At 61.4% G+C, this 20,955-nt stretch overlaps 1 protein-coding gene across 3 annotated transcripts in view; it reads left to right on the plus strand.

Moving 5' to 3' along the window:
* Positions 1-3,676: 3,676 nt before the first annotated feature.
* Positions 3,677-20,955, plus strand: part of ARVCF (ARVCF delta catenin family member) — a 36,233-nt gene continuing 18,954 nt past the window's right edge. For all 3 annotated transcript variants that reach the window (XM_032603257.1, XM_032603258.1, XM_032603261.1), the window contains exons 1-2: positions 3,677-3,835; positions 20,440-20,667. In XM_032603257.1, the coding sequence (XP_032459148.1) occupies positions 20,458-20,667 (210 nt within the window). In that variant the 5' untranslated portion in view covers positions 3,677-3,835; positions 20,440-20,457. The remainder of the gene's footprint in view (positions 3,836-20,439; positions 20,668-20,955) is intronic.

Raw genomic sequence — 20,955 nt, forward strand, 5'->3', positions numbered from 1 at the left:
ACCTGCCCGCCCAGCGTCCCGCGCTGCACTGGGCCCTGCTGGAGGCTCTGCGGGGATGCTCACTGGTGGGGCCCTGCTCGCCCCCTCCATGCCTCTGAACTGGCCATCTTCCTCATTGCACCCCTGACCCCTGACATCCCTGCCAAACTCAGGACAGACCCTGGACCGGCCACTGCAGCCTTTAACCCACCTCGAGGCTGTTCTGCAGGGCCGGCCCCAGGATGAAGGTCTGCCGGCTTGATCTGCCCCGGGTTACAAGTGAGCAAGAGGCTGGGAAGGGGCACTGACCCGGGCCCTTGCAAGAGGACAGAGTCGTTCACTGGGCTCCCTGTGCACATTTGCCTCTGGGCTGTGTCTGGGGTCTGAGTGCAGAGAAAGTGGGGAGTCAGAGGCCCAGGGCTTGCTCCAAAGTGGGCCCTCAGCAAATAGTTATATTAAGGTTAATAACAATGTGCTAAGTGCTCTAAACCCAGAGTTGCAGGACACAGCTCTCATCCCATTTTACAGATGCAAACATCGAGGCTCAGAGCAGTTATGTATGTCGCTTGCTTGAAGTCAAAAGAAGGTGGCAAGCAGCAGAGGCTGGATTAGCTCCACAGCCCTGCGTTGAGGTTGTAAGTGCCCTGATCCTTCCTTGGAGCACTGACGCCCTGTGAAAACTGGGGCTCAGAGAGGGCAAGGGCCTGGCTGGTAGTAAACAGACAAGAGTAAAACCCAAACATGCATGACACCCCCAAAGGCCCATTCCACCTTACTCTCTTGCCATTTCATCTATGTTCCTCCCGGAACTCAACAAAAGCCCTTTACAGGTACGGAAGCCAAGGACTCCCAACGTCCAAGGACTCCCGACGTCCAAGGACTCCTGGCCAGCAGGCAGCAGACCCAGTGAGACACTCAGTCCTCCCTCCTGCCATCTGGCAAGAGAGTCATGCTGGGTGGGTGCCAGTGACCCCCTCCTGGCAGCTGGATCATGCAGTCCAGCCAAGAGGTAGTAGTGTTGAATAAGCAGGACCTGGGGGGCTTGGAGGCGAGTGACCATGCCCTGGGGGATGGGGCAGCAGCTGCAGTGGTCTGCCCCAAATCATTGGGCCAATGCCTTAGAGGGGTGGGACACAGACTGGTCAAGCCCTCCTGAGCAGTCCCTTCCCATTACCTGCAAAGGGGGATGCAGCCATGCTTGGGTTCCGTGGAGGTTTAAATCCCACTTTACCATCGCCCAATGAGATGCATCTGGGTGGGGGTGGTCTCAGGACTACAAGGGGTTCACTGCTACCCCACCTCTAAATACATACATCCAGGGGCTTCCCTGGTGGTCCAGTGGTTAAGACTTCACCTTCCAATGCAGGGGGTGCAGGTTCGATCCCTGGTCAGGGAGCTAAGAAATTCAATAAAGACTTTAAAAATGGTCCACGTTAAAAAAAAAAATCTAAAAAAGAAATACATAAATACATACATAGATACATCCTTAGATGGGGAGCTCATTACCTTGTGTGGTCACCCTTTTGATCTCATGCATCTGCAACTGTTGGGAAGTTCCTCCTAATATCTGGCTGAAACCTTTTTCTCCCTGCAGCTTTCCTCACATGCCCCAGGTATGTCCCTACAGAGTTGGCCAAAAGCCAGGTAGAGAGGGCAAAATGGAGGAGACCAGGCTACTGGGCCCTGTGGCAGTGGTCTAGGGGTAGAGACCATCTCTTCTGCACTCTGTTTCTGACCCCCATCTGCAGCCTGGGTCATGGTGGGTCCTCGTGGAACTGGCACTGCCTGCCTGCCCCGACCCTCCGTGCAGCTGGTGAGCCAGCTTGACGGCAGACAGGTCTCTGGAAGCCTGTCAGGAGAGGTGGGGGTAGGGATGAGGGGGGATGGAGGGAGTCCTCACTTGGGCCGATTTTGGTACACAATTCTCCCCTTTGCCCTCTCAGCAGAGATCTGTCCAGCCCCTCTTGCCACCATCAGCAAGTGTGTGGGAAAGGGGTGGTGCTGGGCCACAAGGTCATTATGAGAGGAGGGGCTGCAGGAGGACCAGGGCCCAATGCCCTTGGAGAGATCCACAGAGAACTTTGGGCTAATTGAATCCACTTCTAAATATAGGAAAGGGTCTGTCATGTTCTGGAGAGGGACCCTTCATTCTGCCCACCCAGAGCTTCAAGCAATATCCCTGTGCCAGGGTGCCAAATGGCTGTCACTTCTAGTGCTGGTGACACCTCCAGTGCCAATTCCAGTCAGTTGGCTGTGGCTGCCTGGCTCTGAGTGGCTGCTGGGGGTTGATTTGTCATGTATGCCAGGGTACAGGGGAACCCAATGTGGTACCAGTGGTGAATTCTAGCCCCAAATCATTTCCATTTCTTTGTTCTGACCAAGGAACTTCTGGGTGAACACAGTGGACCCCTGATGTGGGTGGATAAGACATGAATGTCTCTCCCCCCCCGTCCCCCCAATTAGCACTGTGGTGGGCCATGTGGCTCTGTGCAGCCTTGGGGAATACGGTGAGCTGAGGATCTGGTCATCTCCAGGTGCAACCAGAGCAAGAACGGCTTAGAACCACGCACGAGCCAGGGTCACTGGACAGGGACCCCCTGAAACAAGCCCCACTGGGCAGCATCCACACTGGTGCCCCCTGCACCCCAAAGTTACCTGGAGCTGGCCTAGGGTTGTGGTCCCATTTGTGGTCATGTGTGTGCCCTGTGTCACTGCAGGGACCAGGCGGCTGCTCTCCACCTGGCAGGGAAATGTAACCTGTGCTAAACCCAACTCGGGTGACTGAGCCCCACAGGGATCCTGCATGACCCCAGGTAGGGTGGAGGAAATGGACACCAGAAAGTGGGGAAAATGCACACACAAACTTCTCCTCCCCAGGCCCAGACCTGTGGCCTTTCGGTGAGCTGCGTGAGGGAGGCCAGTCCCTGGGGCCCTGCAGGATGGGCTGAGCCCACGGTGTCTGTCGAGTTATCCCTGACCGAGGAGGAAAACCGCTGTTCACCGAGGGGTTCCTTTCTACCCTTGAAAAACTGCCAGCCCCACCCACTCCGGCCTCCACAGTGGGAACCCTGGGACAATGAGGGTGGGAGAGCGCCCGGGCCCCGGAGTCAGATGGACTGGGTTGGAGCCCCGGTGACCTAAAGCTAGTGAGAACCTCTCTGAGCCTCAGTTTCCCGTCTGTAAAATGGGAGGGCAGCAGAACGCTCCCTCGCGGATTGTGGGGAATACACACAACTGACGCTGAAGGGAGGGCGTGGCGCCCAGCGCCGGGCCAACAGCAGGCGCTGGAGCAGGATACCTGGGAACTGGGGGTGGTGATAGAGCGACCCGGCCCGAGTCCGGCGATGGGGCGTCCGGCCTGCTCCCTTCCCCGCTCGGGCCGGACGGTCCGGGGACGTCCTCCAAGGCGACCGGGAGGGGGCGACCCGCCGGAAGGGGCGGCCCGCGCCCGGGCCTCAGCCGCAGAGGTCCCGGCAGGTGCCCGGGCCTCCGCTACTCCACGAGGGGCCGTGGTCGGCAGAGACGGACATCCAGAGCGCCCAATGGCAAGCCGGTGTCTCCCCACGCCCGTCCAATCGGTGCTGGCTGCCGGGCCTCCCGACCAATGGAAACACTGGCGGCGGCGGGGCGGGGCGAGGGTCGCCGCGCCGGCAGGCCCTCTTTGCGCACGGGCCGCGAGAGGGGCGGAGGGCTGCCACGGGCTGCGCTGGCCTCGGGGAGTGAGTCCTGCCCCGGTGCGAGCGGAGGCCCCGGGACAGTCACTTGCGCCCGACCAGGGACGCCGCTCGCCGAGGGACCCGGGGACGCCCGTCTGGGGCGGGGGCCGCGCTGCGGCGCCGCCCACGCCGCGCTCCAGGTAGGCTCGGGCCGGGGAGCGGGGTCGGGGCCGGGATCGGGGCTGCGGGATGGGCAGGGGCCCGAATCGAGGTCTGGGCAGGGGTCAAGGTCGGGGGTCCAGCCCGGCTCTGCTTCACCCGCACCGAGCCCGCGCCGCGGTGCGCAAGACCCCGGACCGACGGGGGCGGGTCCCTTTGTGCGCAGCCTCGGGTTCTGTCTGACCGGCCGTGCGCTTCGGTCCGCGCGCCCCTCAGACCGCGGCCCAACATGAGCCGTGTCCTCCCCCTGCTCGACCGGGCGCCTGGAGCTGGCGCTGCTCAGCCACGGAAACTTTCCATCGGCCGGAGGGGCCCGGGGCAGGGGAACTTTCCTGGGGCGGCGCGCCGCCGGGAAGCACCGGCACGGCCGGGCCGAGGGATGTCCCGGCGCCGCGCTGCTCCCGCCGCCCAGAGGACGAGGGAGGGAACGCTGCCTGGGGTTCCTGCCCGGAGCCCCAACCTGGGTCCCCCTCGTCGCCACCCCTGCGCCCTGTCCCCTGGCTGAGGCGTGTCCCCTCCACTCGTAGTGGGACTCGGCCCAGGTTTGCCGTGGTGTTACCCTGGTCGGGCAGCCGGAGATCCCCAACCTTCCTATTTTAATCTTAAATAATTAAATATTGGGTTATTACAGTATGTCACCGTTTCTAACGTCTGTATAACGTGTCCCAGTGGAAACGGAACTTGGGGACTCCAGCGGCCTTTCCCTTTAGACCCAGGTGTGTTTAGGAACAAGGAAAAGAAAAGAACTGCCCCAAGGGTTTCATTCTTTAGGATCGATTCATTTTATAATCCCTCACTCACACCCCTTTCCCGAGTCACTGAGCAGGGCACACGCCGAGTCAGGGTTTATGAACCCAGGGGGTTGGATGGTGACCGGCTTAGCACCTGTGGGGCAACCTCCCCCGTGAGGACACACACAGGGCTGCACTGGGAACCTCCACTCCCAGGTCCAGGCTGCCAGAGGTCTGCCCACCCCAAGCAGGTCCCACCTGTCCTGGGCTCAGTGTATCTGGATCTGGGACAGTGCTGGACCCACAGCAGTTCCCGAGCTGGACCTGGGGTCTGGCCACAGTGTGTGGGGCTGTGAATTGGGCACTCGTGCTTTCCCCCAGCCTTGCGCTGTCCCATCCACAGTACTCTGTCTGTTCCCTGCCGCCCCATACCCCCAACTCTGAGGTCCACTGGCACCTAGCACAGGGCTGGGCACAGAGCACTTGCTGTGCTCAGGACTCTGGTCCTGGCCTGGGGAGGAGGTCACATAAGCACAACCCGGCCAGCCGTCACCCCATTCTCCTCATGGGCACAAGTGCCTGTTGACCAGGTGCCTCCTGTGTGAGCTGGGCCAGCCCTTAGTCCTGCCAGGTTAGAGATGCCCCCCAATCTGGGCTGTGTGCCTCCCCCAGGGTGGCCCCTCAGGGCTCCCTTTGCATCTCCCAGTTTCCATGGGGGCTGCACCTCCATCCCTCTTTGTGCTGCACAAGGATTCAGGTGGGTTCACTCCCCTTCATCCCAGGAGACAGGCCTGGGACCACGAGCAGTGGGATCCTGCACTTCCAAGAGGAGCCAAGAACTGTAGCGCAGAGGGGGGTGGGGACACCAGGCCCAACAGAGCCTCGGCCAGCCCCTAGCATGTGCCCTGGGCTGGTGTCAGCAGAGGGAGGGAGGGGGCAGAGCTGGGGTGCTGTGGGATGCCAGAGAGGCAGCGAGGGGTTCTGGGACCTTCCCCAGCAGTGGCTCGGGTCGGGGAAGACATCTGTTCCCTTGCTGCCAGCTTCCATCAAGACTAGGATGACGTCTCAGCCACTCTGCAGGAACCCCAGAATCAGAGAGTAATCAAGAGAGACTCAGGGTCAGGAATTCCTTTTTGGGGCTTCCCGAATGGGAGAGCTGCACAGCTCAGCCTATTTCACAGGTCGGAAAGAAGAGCCCAGAGCTGGTGGACATCTACATCACCTACAGGGCCCCCAGCCCGGGCTGTGTGTGTGTGAGGCACAGCGCTTACCACTGCCCCAGTGGACCCTGAGGGGCCAGCGGCCTCTAGCAAAGCAGCAGCAAGCTGAGTGCAGCCACCAGAGGGCACCCAGGACTGCCATGGCCAGCAAGACTGGCTCCACCCAGCTTCCCCCAGAGGTGGGACCCTTCCCAAGGCACCCGCCAAGGCATCCGCTGGGAGGCTGGAGTTCTGCTTTCTCCAGGCCCCTGTTCAGGTTGCGGAGCTGGAGAGGGGCAAGGACCCTGGGCAATGCCCCTCAGTACCCTGTGCCCTCACCGCCTCAGTACAGCAGAGGGAGGCCGAGGGCTGGGTGACGGGGTTGTTGAGCACAGGCTCCAGCAGGGACCGTGGAGGTGGGGTCCTCCTTCGGGCGTGTGCCCTAGGCGCCTCCCTGGCTCCCATAGGCCATCTTGCCACTGCCCAGTGGTCCGGGCAAGGTCTCTGCGTCTGCCACTCAGCGCAGGGCTGTGCCTCTCTCTGCCTCAGTGTCCTCTGTTAAACAAGGGTGCAGCCAAAGTGGTGCCTTTTCAAGATGTGCACAGAGTGACCAGCGGCCTGGAAGGGCACGTCAGGATTTGCTGTGGTGGAGCAGAACTCAAGGCTCGAGTGCAGAGCGAGCTCTCAGTCAGGCCGGCCTGACCCTCACCTGGGCTCCTCACCACCCACTGCGGCCCTGAGCTGCCTGCCCAGCATCCCCCCAGCCTGGGCCCTGTCCCTCCGCCGGACTTGGTTTGTGCACATGGGGGCTGCCTCATGCTGTCAGACATCTGTGGTCTGTGCTGTTCTGGCTCTTGGCCAGCTCTTGCAGAGGCCTCCTGCCCCAGTCGGGGACACAGCAGGCCTTTACAAAGCTGGGGGTGGGTCCCTTGGCCCCGAGGCTCTTGGTGCAGGGTCCTTGGCCAGGACCAGCTCTGATGGATGCTAGAAAGGGCTCCCTGAGACAGGTACCCCCACCCTCTCGGCACAAATCCCATCAATGCTTCTACCTTCGTATCTCAGACCTGTCCGTCTGTCTATCCATGGCTCCGGGGCTCTTATGAGGTTCTGTTCCCCCCACACCCCATCTGTACAGTGCTGCTGAGATGAGGCACCCTGGGGACACAGACTCCACCTCAGGTCCCACCGCCACCCTGCATCCCCAGACCCTCCCTGCCCCCCTGCTCCCACCCTCCTGCAGGAAGCTCCCTCGGGCCCCCTCCCCACCTGCAGCCCTGCAGATGCCCTCCCGCCCCCCACACTGGCATTGACTCCCGGCCCTCCTCTGCATTTGTGGAGTTATTGGCCTGCTGGAGTCCCACGAGGCGGGAACCACATTCTTCCTGTGGCTAGATTGGGGGGAGTGTGTCCTAGGGGCAGGAAGACCTGAGTTCAAATCCTGGCCCAGCACTGCCTTGCCTGGACCTGGTTTCCCCATCTGTAAAATGGTGTCCTGGGCTGACCCCAGGCCCCTAGTGAGAGTCACTGAGATGATGGGGCACAGCCAGCACTGGGGAGAGGCTGGCGGTTATCAGGACTGATAAGAAAAGCACGTGGTTCTCCATGGAACAAGGTCTGTGTGAACGTTTAAGCCAAAAGCAGACGTGCCCCAGAAGCATCACATTCTAAGCAAAAGCTGATCCCTGAGCCTCAGACCTCAGGGTGGGAGCAGCAGGTCCTGCTGTGGGTGGGGAGGGTGCAGCGGGTGGGTAGACTCCCAACCACGCCTCCCCTCCCAGGTGCTCGCTCACACATGTGTACACGCATGCACACACACGCCTGGCTTGAGCTCCCTGTTCTTCCTTGCCTCTGGCCCTGGCATCTTGATCTCCCCCCATGATCCCACCCTGACTTGAAGCCCCTCCCCATGATGAAGGGGCTACTGTGAGGCAGAGAGACCCACCCGCAGGCCCGCAAATGAGCCATGTCCACAAAGGAAGGTTGGACAGAAGCTTGGAACAACCTGGTAAACACTTCAGAGCCAAGGGGAGAGAGCTTCTGCCACTGTGATCTCCCAGAGGTGGCCTCCAGCCTGTCTGTGGTGCCCTGTTTTTCATTTTTACAACACAAACACTTTGGCAACATCCGCAGACCTAGACACAAGGAGAGGGAACATGTCCCCAGACCACTGGCCGAGACAGGAAGCTGCATGGTCCTTGGTCCAGGACTGGGAGGCTGGCTGCTGGCCTAGGAGGGACATGGATGGGGGCTGGCCTCGGGGAGCTTCAGGAGAGGCAGGCAGCCTGTGTCCCAGGGCAAGTGAGGGGGGCAGACCCCTGGGGGCCATGACCCCCTGAACAGGCCAGTGGGATCCTGGTGTGGGAGTTTATCACAGCAGAGCACACCCAGCCTCTGGAGAAGGGAGACATTATCATCGGCTCAAAATGGTCAGGGTTTTGAAGGATAGTTAACAGCATAAGAAACGCCCAGGAGGGACCATGGCAGCCGATGCAAACTGTAGGCGTGACAGTCCCAGTGGGGTGGGGGTGAGAACACGCACGGTCATGTGGGAGCGAGTCTGTGTTGGAGCACCACCAGACGCCCTTGGGTCAGGGATGACAGTGTCCAGCTGGGGCTCTGGCCCCATGCAGAAGGGACTTAACCCCGCCGGTTGGCTTCACCAGGTGCCCTCTGGTTCCCTGCAGGATGTGGAGCCAGCCGGATGCGTGTCTGAACATGCTGACCTCCTCCAGGGACGTCCCCTCCTCACACGGGTGGTGGGCCAGTGGGTGTGGTCCATGGAGGTGGACTGTGGCCTGAGTGGTGTGTGCTTCCGGCCAGCCTCAACCCGGGTGGGCACAGGGCCCTGGGCTGGACAAGGCTGGACGTGGGGCCTTCTGCCACCCCTACTTGAATTCACCGATGGCCTGGGTATGGACCACAGATACCGGCTTGAGGGACGTCTGGCTTGAGGGACAAGCGTGCACTGGGGACAGCCCATCAGGACATTAGCTGGACTGGTCCACACCCTCCTTGACTTGGATGCCTGGCATGGCAGTGTCTGGTTTCGCACAGGCCGTCAGATTCGCTCCCGGCTCAGGGTAGTCCCTGCTGCACCAGGGAGGTTGGAGCTGCCAGCCAGGACAGGCAATGGGCCCACATGCTGCGGCTCCTGGAGGAGGGCACTGAGGCCGGGAGGAGGCTTTGTCTGAAAGGGCCAGATGGCCTCTGGCACACACAGCCACCCTGGGCCACCGTTGGAGTGGGGAGGGGCCGTGACTGCTGTGATCATGGCGAGGGCACTGTTGCTGGCCCTGCTGCGTGGGCTTCTCTGCTCATCACAGCTCCAGGGGCACGAGGCGTGGTGCCCAGGAAGTATAGGAGGGATGGAGGCTGAGTGGTCCCTGTGGCCCCCAGGACCCTGTGTGGTGGGAAGTGAGCCCTGCTGATACCACTCTGTCAGTTTGCTGTGTTGCCTGATTTGCAGAGTGTGGTGGCCACTTGTGCTGCCCCAGTGCGGGAGCCCAGGCCCCAGCCCGGCCCTCTGCCCCTGCCCCGCCCAGCCCCGTCTCCGTGGGAGGCTCAGCCCACCCAGCCCTGTGGATTCTCAGTGTCCCTGGGTGTCCAGCGCGGATGGCCTGGCCCAGCCAGCACCTTACTTGGGTGGTGGTGAGAAGGCAGTGGCTACAGACTCAGGAGCCTCCAGACGCCTGAGTGTCCTTTGCTGAGGGCTGTAAGACAGGAGAGGGCAGGGGACCTGCTCCTTCCTCTTGTGTTCCACAGGACCTCGGGTGTGGCAACCTGCCAGCCAGGCAGGTGGGAGGACCAAGGTCTGGCCAAGCATCTCAGTGGCCAGGCTGCTGGGCCACATGGGGGCTTGTGGATTGGGATGAACAGGCTCAGCCTGTGTCCAGGGCTTGCTGGGCCAGAGCACCAGGCCTTGGGACGTGGTGTTGCTGGTGGCACAGGTGGCATGGCATCTGGGGCTTAGGGTGGTAGGTGCTTGCCCCCACCCCCCTAAACTTCTGATGGACCACCGTGCCTCAGATTGGCAGGCCAACCAGACACCAAATGGCTGTGGGAGGTCTGTGGGAGGCTGCCCACCGCCTCGCCTGCTGTGCCTGCCCTTGCTGCTCTTTTCCTGTCCCTGTTTCTCCCTCGTCCCTCGTGCTCCTCGTTTTCTCCCTGTTTCTCTCTGTCCCTCTCTCTCTGCCTCTTCCTGTTACCCCATCTCCTGCGCTTCTCGAGTCTGGTAACGGACTCTTCGTGTCTGCCGCAGGCACTTATGCACAGCCTCGCGGGCACTGGTTCCACCAGCCTCACCCGGGCTGAGGGAGGCTGGGCCTCTGTGGCCGCGGCCCCCGTGGGGCCTCTTGGGGTCGCAGTTGCGCACAGAGTGGGTCCTGCCTTCATCCGTCTTTCTTCAGCCTTTTAATTTTTGCTTATGATGGCTTTCGTGTTCAAAAATTGTTCAAATTTTTCACGTTTTGTGTGGAATCTGTGGAATTCTTCCTCCTTCAATCCTTCTGTTGTTCCATGCGTTGTCTAGCACGTGGCCAGATAAACACACATCTGTCTTCTCCTGTTGGTGTTTCCAGGTCAGCGTCTACACTTGAGATTTCATCCGTCTAGAATTTACTGTGACATAAATGTGAGGGAAGGGCTGAACTGTGTTGATATGGTTGTATCTGAACAGTTTCTTGACTGATGTTTTCTATCACCAGAAACTATAAATGTGACATACCGCATCCTCAGGTTCGAGGTGCCTGTGGCCCTGTTAGAAGATCAGGTCGGGGCCTCCTCTTGACCAGTCTCTGTTCTGAAAAGTCACGGGCGGCCTTGCGCTTGCCCTGCAGATGCAAGTTGGTCCACGCAGTTGGGGCCTCTTCCCTGGGACCCCCGGTGTGCTGGCCTGTGCGCGTGTGCATCCCGCTCTGGTTTCCCCAGGTCTCCAGCCCCCCTGAGCCTCCTTGGTTACTGAGAACAGGTCCCTGCTGTGGGAAGGCCCCTCAGAAGCCCCCACAGTGATCTGGGCCCCTTTGCAGCATCCGGCCTGTGAATGTGTGACTCCCTGTGGCTGGGAGGGCATGGGCTGTCCCGTGCCCGAGTGGCTTTGTCATGCTGTGGGGGGTGAACGGGCCTCTTCCTCTAGGGTCACGGGCTTGGCACCCCCAGGGCCTCCAGTGGCAGCACCACTGGGCCAGGCACACGCATGCCTGTTTGTGTCTCAGTTCAGGTTGGGTCGGCCGGTCCACCTGCCTCGCAAGCATCTTGCCTGCGTTGCCAGAGAGCGAGGTGCTGGCCCTCGCCTGTGGGCGGCTCTCAGCCAGGCATCCAGGGGTCTCTGTGATTGGACTCGTGGGTCATTCTCCGGGTGGGGGGGCTCAACATGAGAGGCAGGAGTGAAGACCACGACCCCAGGGATGCCCCCAGCCCCTTCCCGCTCTGGAGCACATGCTTCTCAGGAATAACATTCTACGAGGCAGAACTTGGGTTCAGACCTGGCTCTGCTCGCCCTGTGGGGCTCAGCACAGGTGGCACTTCGCGCTGACCGCTGTGTTATTGTGCAAGAGCCATGCCAGCTTCTGGCTGTGCCACTCCTTGCTCAGGGTGCCTCCCAGCTGGTGGTGTGACTGCGCTGCGGGGCCCAGGCCACCAGGAGGGACAGTGCCACGCCAGCCGTGCTGGGTGGTCTGTGCAAGCCTGAGGTGGCCACTGGCCTAGTGGCTCTTAGAGCAGCCCCTGCCCCTCAGCTCACCCCTGGGGCCTCTCCCTGCCACGCCAGCCACAGTCAGCTTCTGGCTGTTCCCTGGCTTGCTGTGCTTTGTTCTGCTGCCTGGACTGGACTGTCAGGCCACTGAGGGGCCTTTCTTCCCCAGGCCCTGGGCGTCCGTCTCCGTCCCTGCGTGACCTTCCACCCGGGCACCCAGAGTCGTCAGTTCCGCCCTGAGTTAGGTCTTGTTCTGTGGGGACACCCCCCTGCAGCTCTGATTTGGGTAGGCTGAGGCCCAGTTTCTTTCGCCCACAGGGAAGGCTGCCTATTGTCAGGTGGGGAGAAGGAGACACCCCACCCCCCTGGCACATCTTGCCAGGTTGTCGTTTGCAATTGATGAGTTTGGTATTTCAAATATGCCTTTAGTTAAACTTTTTCTTTTCAAAATATTTTCACTCTCTGTGAAATCCTAATTAGGCCATTCATTCATCTGAATGTACTTGCTGCTCTCTGCATTTTGCAAGGTAACGAGGCTTCCAGCGGGCTGCCAGCCAGTCCTCCGGGGCCTTTGCTCTGTGCCCTGCAGGGAGAGGCTGGCGCCCTGTGACACCTACACCCATGAGCCCTGGGCCGCAGTGCCTGCGGGACACCGAGTGTGCAGATGGGGACACTGAGGCCTGGGGTGGCAAATCGTCTCTGACAGCCTGGGAACTTTGCACGATGTTTCCTTAAGGAAGTACAGAGCTGGGTTTACTCTTTCAAGATCCCAAGTTAAGGAAGAAAGGGAAGCACCCTGTTAACAAAGCTGTCAGCTGGTCCTTGTTATAGAAGAGCTTCTGCAAACAAGAGACGATAGCTGGGCAGCAGGGTCCTGCAGCTGACATCTGTGCATGGATGACGTCCAGCCCCTCTGGGATGTGGGCAGCTTGGTGGCAGCGTGGACCCTCCTCAGTGCCGCCTTGGGTGTGTCCGGTGTGGGCCAGGCCAGGTGGCCTCCTTCCTGCCCTGTGGAGGGACAGCAGCCTGGAGGCTGGGGCACAGAGCCCAGGGAGAGCGAGTCGTAAAGGCTAGGGTTGACATGACTGCAGTCTGCTCAGCTTCTTTCTGGGCAGAAAGCTCAGACCCCAACCCGACCCCGACAGCCCTGCTGGAGGCCTCTGTTGGGGGTGGCTCCTGGCCATTTGTGGGGTCCCTCGGGAACCTCCTGTGCCAGGGGAATTTGTTCCCAGGATCCATTTTCCACCACTCCTGTCTTCCCTCTTGACAACTTTTTGTCCTTTTCTGCCCGTTTGGCAGGTCTGCCTTGGGTTTGCATCCTGCAGCCTGTGGACAGCGTCCCAGCCGCTGTTTAGCTTCCGCCATGTTTTTCTTCAAATCCCCACAGGATCCTCATCACCCATGATCAGTCCTTCTCCTTATAGTTTGTTCCCAGCTCATCAGTTCAAGGCCATCTTTAACCTTTTGAGGGCACATCAGCTGTTCCCTGATGTTTGTGCTGGTAAACGGCAGCTCTTCTGGGTCCCCGGGGGGCAGCAGGGTCTGCCCTGGGCCCTGGGGGCTGGGGCAGGTCTGTGCAGCCTCAGTGTTTCTGTCCAGGGTCCTGGCCCGGCCATGGTCCCCACTCCTGTCACAGAGACACTTTGGTGTGGACTGAGGCTGGGCACCTTCAGGCTGTGGAGCCAGGGCAGGCCAGGCCTCACAGGTCTTGGCGGGGGCAGCCTTGCCAGGTGTTCAGGACAGGAATGCAGTCTGCCTAGAACGCTGACCCCCCAGGAGCCTGAGTCCTACCTCCCCCAGCACAAGAACCTGTCAGGAGTGTCAGGTCACCTACCATCCATTTTCTGGGGCAGGTGAGGCCCCACAGGGCAGCCTGGGTGCCTCTGGGGGGGGGTGTGCATGACTTTGTGGGTGGCTGCATGCGTGAGCCTGCGGGTGGATTTAAGGAGGTCCCCAAATTGTCAGCATACCAGCTGCAGTGTTCTGCGTCCTGGCGGGGGCAGGGCACACAGACAAGTCCGATTCCCAGCAGGCTGTCATGGTGTGGGGGGGTGGGGAGCCAGGCAGGGACACTGCGGGGCCCAGAGTCTGCACTGGGTAGGGGTGGGGTGAAGCCCCCTGCCCAGTTCCACTGGGTCATCATTTGCATATAAAAGGCAGGACTTTGCTGTCTGATGGAGGCTGGTGGTGTCTGGACCTGTGTGCCATGGGCACTCCCGGGCTTCAGGAGCACTGAGTTGGCTCCCAGGCAGGTGAGGGGTTCTGGAGCAGAGAGACTGGCATCCTGCTCAGCTTCTGGGAGAGAATGGGAGTTCCCAGGGGCCCTGGGAGGAGCCAGTGCTGGAGGCCACGCAGGACCCTGGGCAAGGGCAGACCAGAGGGGACCTGGCTCTTTGATGCTGTGGCTCAGGAGCAACGATGGAACCTCCCTCCACAGGGCATGCTCTGGTCTCTTCCCTGCACTCCCCTTTGATCCATCCAGAGCCAGGTGGCCACAGCTGCCCTGCCTCTACCCTTGACAGCTGGAGGGTCTTCCTGACACCTGTCACCCCCTGGGCTGTGGGTACTGTGCCTGCAGGGCCTGGAGTCTCCCTGCTGGACCCCGGTGTTGTTCCCGATGAGGGAACAAGGGACCAGTTTCTCACTCTCACACTTCCCAGGGAACCTCCTTCTGCAAGCTGAGCCCCAGGCCCCATCTCCCTGGATGGCGAAGGCCCAGGCTGGGCTCTGTGGGGAGGTGGACCTGGTATTGCTGACAGTAGTCTGTGCAGGCCCGTCCCAGTGCCCAGAAGTGTCAGCAGCTTGCAGGAATGCTGGTGGGGAGGCAGGCGGGCGGGGTGTGGGGGTGTGAGACGGGGCCTCCGTGGGGTGCAGGGGTATCTCATCTGCTGACCATGAGGGGCACTGCCTCCGTGGGGTGCAGGGGTATCTCATCTGCTGACCATGAGGGGCACTGCCATGTCAACCACTGCCATGGTTGGCCCCTTGGCAGCCCCCCACGCCCGGGCCCTGCGTGGATCTGCCCACAAAGGGGCAGATCTCTCCTGGGGCCTGCTGTGCCTCATGCTGCCACCCGGGGGCTGTGACCCCCAGCCTGGGGGCTTAGTTAGCGAAGCCGCAGTGGGTCACATTGAGGTCACTTGGGGAGGGCTGCCCGGCAGGGCGCCCAGCATGTGAGGGCACTGCAACGTGCCTGGTCAGCAGTGGCCAGGGTGGCATGGGCCCACAGACTGGGACGGGGAGGGGCTCCATGGCTGCGGTGAGCCTCCCTGACTGCGGGGCTGGGGCACAGATAGGGCTACACTCTGCAGTGGGGGCAGGGAGCTCTGCACTCGGTCCCTGTCACTGTGCCCTGGACCCACATTGCCCTCAGGGTCCCATCTCCCAACCCCTGGAGTGAGCCCAGCCACAGTGAGGTTCCTTCTTGCCCAAACCTGTCCTGAGGTCCTGGCTGCAGCAAGGCTACCCCAGGCCACCCAGCTGGCTGGCTGTGTTCCCCCAGGGCAGGCAGGCGAAGATGGGGGGCCCTGCAGCAGGGCAAGGCAGGCCCGGATACAGGGGCAGCCCCTCAGCAGGCCTGATGCCAGGCTGCGCCATCTGACCCGCTTGCCTCCTGAGGGCTCCCTGTGCCTGCTTCCCACCCAGTCCTGAGTCTGGTTTCCCGTCTGGCAGGGAGTTTCCCCACTGCCAGTGCCTCTTCCACTTATCCAGGGAGAGCATGTTTCTTGTCAAATGGCGGAAAGGCCGTGGGAAGTCCTCAGGCCCCCACAGAGAGCCTCTCCTGGGGCCCTGGGGCTCATCCCAGAGACCCTTCCGTGGGCAGCTGGGCAGGTGGTGCTGGGGTGGGTGTCTCAGCCCCTAACCACCAGGCTCTCCTGCTTCATCTTTCTTGGCTCTCTTGGTGGGGGCTGGGCTGACGAGCCACGTCTTGCCCCCCAGAGACTTACTGGCCACAGGCTCCCAGGGGCTGAACCCCCACTGCCCCTCAAAGGGGCTTTGTGCCACCACAAAGAGGCTCTGTCCCTCAGAGAAGCTTGGGTGTTACCATGGTGACAGAGGGGGCCTGGGAAGAAGGGGTCCAGCGTCTTGAGGGAGAAAGGGTGTTCCAGGCACACGGCACTGGTGCACACAGGCCACCGGCCCTCAGCCTGACTGGACAGCTGCCCCACCTGTGCCTTCGGTGGCGGGGTGGTCCTCGGGGTCTCATGGACCCCTTGGCCCCTGGGTAGGAGCTGGGCTCCCAGGCCCCGGTGCCAGTTGGATCCGTCGGGTTTGGTCCCAGCCTGGCTGTGAGCCTCAGGCTCCGCCTCAGGAACGCCTTGGCTCCTGTGCCCACCCCAGAGCACGGTGGGGTGGGGCTCTGAGCCTGGGCCCTCAGAACTGCCCCCTCGCTGCTCTGCTCTCCCTGAGATGGAATGGGGGGTTGGGGGAGCCACCTCCCAAAGGGACCCTAGGGGGAGGTATGGAGGCAACAGGCCAGCCCACCCCACACAGTGGGGCACCTTGGGGTTCCCCAGCCTTATGCCCGGGCTCCCCTATTGTGGCCAGGCTGGAGTGGGTAGGCTGCTGGTGTAGGCAGAGGGACCACCAGCCCCAGCCCTCCCTGCCCTGCCCTTGGGGTGCCCCTGGGCTGGCTGCTGCTGTAGAGACTGTGAAGGAGGTGGGTCCTCGCTGCCCAGACCCCACATTTGGAGCCTGTCAGGCATTGCCCTCTGGCTGCAGCTGCAGCTGGAATCTGGGTCAGGTGCAGGAGGGGCAGCCTAGGGCTGGGGGACTGCTGTCCATTGCCATCCCACAAGTCCACCCAGAGAGGCAGGGAACCCGGAGACTTGGAGCAAGTGTCTGTGACCTGCCCTGGCAGGAATCTCAGACTGAGACCCTTTGGGGGCCTCTGGTGGGGGCTCCCTGTGGCTCAACCCCCCCATTAAGGAGGGGCAGCAGCTGGATGCTCACCTACACCTGGCCCACCCTCCTGCCAGGGCGAGGCCTCCTCTGCCATGTCCAGCCTGTAGTTACCTGGCCATTTCCCAGCCCTGGCCCTGGGCCCGGCCCCAGGCCCTTAGCTCCCAAGACCTCGGGCTCCGTGGGCTCCCAGAAGTGTCCCTGCCTTGACCTGGCTCCGAGCCTCCTGCATCAGCCTCCCCATAGCCCCTGGTCCTCCTGGACCACCAGTCCAGCAGCTCCTGCCCTGGGGCTGACCAGTGCTGCCAGGGACCTGGCTCTCCCTTAGCACAGGGCGCCCCATCAGTGCAGGGCAAGAGCCCCTTGGGAAGAACCGCCCAGACCGTTCCCCCTGCACAGAGTAGTTGTACTCTGTGTGGTCAGTGGGTGCTGCTGGGTGTCCACAGGGACGGTTTGGGGGCAGGAGGAGGTCACTGAGGGGCCATCCCTGTCCACCTCCCACCCCCATGGTGTTGGGTCCAGGTGGCGATAGGGTCACCTCCTCTGCTAGGGAAACCCAATTTCCAGGCTGAATTCTGTTACAGTTCTCCCAGCTCCCTGAAAACCTAGCTGCTTCCCTCAGGTGGTGGGCGGCAACGCCCAAGCCCCTGGGGAGAGTTCCCTGGCCTCGCGCTCACTTGCCTGGCCTGCTGGGGTCGGGGAGGGGCACCTGCTTTCCCATTTCTTACTTGCCTCTCGAGAAGGCAGTAGCTCTTAGAACATGGGTACGTGCAGAACTTTGGACCTACTGCAACCTGCAGGCCAGGAGCCCTCCACCCAGAGCACCGCTGCAGCCGACACGCCCTCTTTCCAGTGCATGTGTATATGTGTGTGTGTGTGTGTGCGCGCGCGCGCGTGACCATTTCCACACTCATCCTTCGCACCTCATCTCTGGGCCACATGCCTTGTTGATGACCTTTTCCCACCTCGAGTTGGGGTTCGGTTTTTCCTACTGACATATAGTCACCGTATAGATTAAGGATATCTCTTTTCTACTGGATGTTGTGAAGACGATCCCAGTATGTTGACAGTATTTTCGTTTTCTTTGTCGTTTTCTCCTACTTACCATATCATGGAAAATTGCAAACACAACAGTGGAGAGTAGTGTGACGTGTCCCCACATGCCCACGCATCTTCCGCAGCAGTGGAGCCGTGTCTACATGTACAGTCCCACTTGTTGTCTGTCTGAAACGCTCGCTACACTTGAAAAGCAAGCCACAACCACAGCACGTGGCCCTCTTTCTGGATGTTTAGAAATATTTCATTCTCACAAAGACAAGCTGGTCCTTTTTCCTTGGCAGTTCCTTCCACTGCTTTAAGGTCAAGAACGGACTCTTCCCATCCAAGCCCCCCCTCACCCTGCGACCCCCGCATTACACCAACTATGGGTGACCCTGTGGTCCTGGCCGTGGCACAGTGCCCGTCCTCGTGGGCTTGGCCAGAAGCTGTCCCCATGGCTGTGGGCACCATCCAACCACAGCAGGGGCGGTAGGGTAAAGATGGGCACTTGCAAGGCCTGAACAGTGCTGGGAGCATGGGGGGGAAACCGTGCACTCCCAGGTGGGTGGCCTTCAGCACCCCTGCTGCCTACTTTCCTCCCCATCAAGTGGGTGGGGCCAGGGGTATGAAAGGAGGCTCCACCCGTAGCCAGTCCCCTCCCTCCCCTTGTGAAGGTTGGGGCAGTGGGCAGTATACCAACAAATGGCCGGCGAGGGGTCAGCACTGGAGTCCAGGCCTCCTGCCAGCCTGACCCGTAGGAAATTCCTCTAATTCCTCAACCCAGATTGGACTCTGTCCCCATAATTTGATTTCTGGAGCAGGGTTTGGCTGGACTCCTTCTGAGGAGGAGCAGCTGATTTAGCAGGAAGACGCTGAGTGTGGGCATGGTTTCGGGGGAGGGTGGGCATCTCCTCAGTTCCTCCGTATGCCTGCACCCTCATGGGGGAGCGGGCGCTGGTCACAGTGGCGCCCCAGCGGGTTTGGGGGCCCCTTCCCAGGAGTGTTTCTCAGCCTCACCCTTGCTCACCCATTCATCCACCCAACTACCCGTCCACTCATTCCTCCTGCCCGCCTCCCATTCTCCCCCGACCCTGCTGCCTCCGTACCCACCCACCCTCCCATGCAGCCCCCTCCTGGCAGCCTCCATACGTCCCCTCACTGTTCATCTGTGTCCCTTTCCACCCGGTGTCCTGCCCTTCCATCTCTCCATCCACCCACCTGGGGCCATTCCTGGGGTGCCTAGACCTGGACACGTGCCCCAGGACAGGCTGCCTGTGTCTGCATGGCACATTTGTCCCTGTCCTCTTCCTAAATCCACCCCATGGGTGACGGGCAAGCGTGGTGAGGAGCGGCCTACACCGAGGACTCAGGAAGCTGGTGGCTTGGTCTGGGCAGGGGCGGGAGGGGCCTGCCCAGCAGGCAGTGTGGGGCCCTCGCAGGGGAACAGAGGCTGAGAAGGCATTGGCCAGAGAGGAGAGTGAGGGTCACTGAGGTCCCGCACATGGCACTTCCCTGGCGGCCCCCAGGCCTCCCGGGACAGCAGAGGAAGCAAGTCTGGAGCCGACCTCTACCCAGGATCAGCTGGGTAAAGCATCTTTGAAGTCTCATGGTCCATCTTAAAAATTCATGCATATTTTGCCTTCCGTGTTATCACGTGGGTCTGCAGCCAGCCAATCACCCCCGTGCTGACCACCACCTCTCCCAGCAGGAATTCAGTTCGTTGCTGTTTCATTTGCGTGACAGGTGCTGGGGAAGTGGAGCCCAGCCCTGGACCCACACTGGTCTCTTCCCTCGATGGGCCTTGATTTCCCCAGCTGTCGCGGGTGCTGAGGGAGTCTCTGTGCTGTCCTTTCACCTTGAAGTGCACCCGCACCCCTGGCCCAGCTGGCACGGGTATGGCCAAGCCCAGCACTGACCCTTCCTTTCCAGGGCTCTGTCCTTGCAGCCGGTTCCCCAGGGGCCCATGAGCAGCAGAGCTGACCCTTCAGGGGTACTGCCAGCCATGCCCAGGCCCCATGTTGGTATGGCCTTGGCGGGCGGGCTGGCCTGGATCCGGCTTTGTGCTGCACATGGAGCCCCCGCGTGGCCTGCGCCCCACCCGCTGCCGTGCGCCTGGGTCTGAGCACACATACTTCTGCTGCTCTTTGCCCACAAAAAGCAAACATGCTGGTCAGCCAGGGAGCAAGTGGTAAGGAAAAGCGCTGGCTCTGGCTCGTCTTTGCAGCTGCCAAGCCTCCACTGCCCCCACCCGCTCCCCGGGGGCCCACAGGGGCAGCGCTGGGCTGGGGCCCGGGCAGGCCTGACTCTCTCCAGACGCTGGGCCTCAGGCACATGGGCCACTTCTGGACACGGAATCTCAGCCAGGCTGTATGCATGGGGTATACACCGCCCTTGCTCCCAGCCAGCGTGGCTGGGAGTGGAGGTGGGACCACTGGTCTGCAGGCCCGCGTCATCCCCGCACCTGCCTAGGTGGCCAGGCACCCAGAGGCTGCGGAGCAACTTCTCACTCCCTGCCAACTAGTGTGCCAGCTCTGCCGTGCGAGCTGTGTGGCTACAGACAGGTCCCCCACCCTCTCTGGGCCCCAGCGCCCACCTCAGTGAGATGGGCCTGTGCTGGTGCCATGAGGGTGGGGTGAACTGGCATGTGCTTTGGACAGCAGAGGGCCTGGGAGATCTGAGAGCTGGTCACACCAGCTCTTTCTTTCCTTCCCTTCCCTCCCCTTCCCTTCCCTCCCCAGCAGGCTCTGGGACACCCATGGTCCGAGGTTCTGCTGGGCCTGGCAGGAAGCAGGGAGCCCGGGTCAGAGCCCCACACACTACAGGGAGGGAGCCGGCTGCTTCCGGCCAGCCTTGGATTAATGGCTTTTAATTTAGAATTTAATCAATGTGGCTTCTTTCCAGAGAGCTGGATGCTGTGGTCTGGGAGTGAGTCATGTGATCTATGAGTGGGGTGGGCAGGGGGCCCACGACGGCCTCTCCAGGCCCCCGCCCTGGCCCCACCCTGACTTGCTCTGCTTTGCCTGCAGTCAGCCAGCATCCTGGTCATGGAGGACTGCAACGTGCACTCGGCTGCCAGCATCCTGGCCTCAGTGAAGGAGCAGGAGGCCCGCTTCGAGCGGCTGACACGGGCATTGGAGCAGGAACGGCGCCATGTTGCCCTGCAGCTGGAGCGTGCCCAGCAGCCTGGCATGGGCAGCAGTGGTGTGGGCAGTGGGCAGCCCTTGTCGATGGCCTGGCAACAGCTTGTCCTGCAGGTAACAGCCCAGGGACTCAGGAAGGGTGAAAATGGCCAAGTGGGGAAAAAATCAAGGGGCCTAGGTGGACCACAAGCCAGCATGCAGTGGCTTATTGCACGACCTGGGGCCTCTGGGGAGGGAAAGAAAGTGGGATTCCAACCCCCTTGGGTATGCAGGGCATCATGTGACAAATGGGCAGGACACAGCCCAACGCTCAGAACAGCACTTTCCACTTGTGTGAGCCCTCAGGGCCCAGACAGCTGGGCAGGGTCTGTTCTGGGCAGCTCAGCAGTCAGCCTGGTGACA

Source organism: Phocoena sinus, chromosome 14 (genome assembly GCF_008692025.1).
Source record: "Phocoena sinus isolate mPhoSin1 chromosome 14, mPhoSin1.pri, whole genome shotgun sequence".
Taxonomy (NCBI): domain Eukaryota; kingdom Metazoa; phylum Chordata; class Mammalia; order Artiodactyla; family Phocoenidae; genus Phocoena; species Phocoena sinus.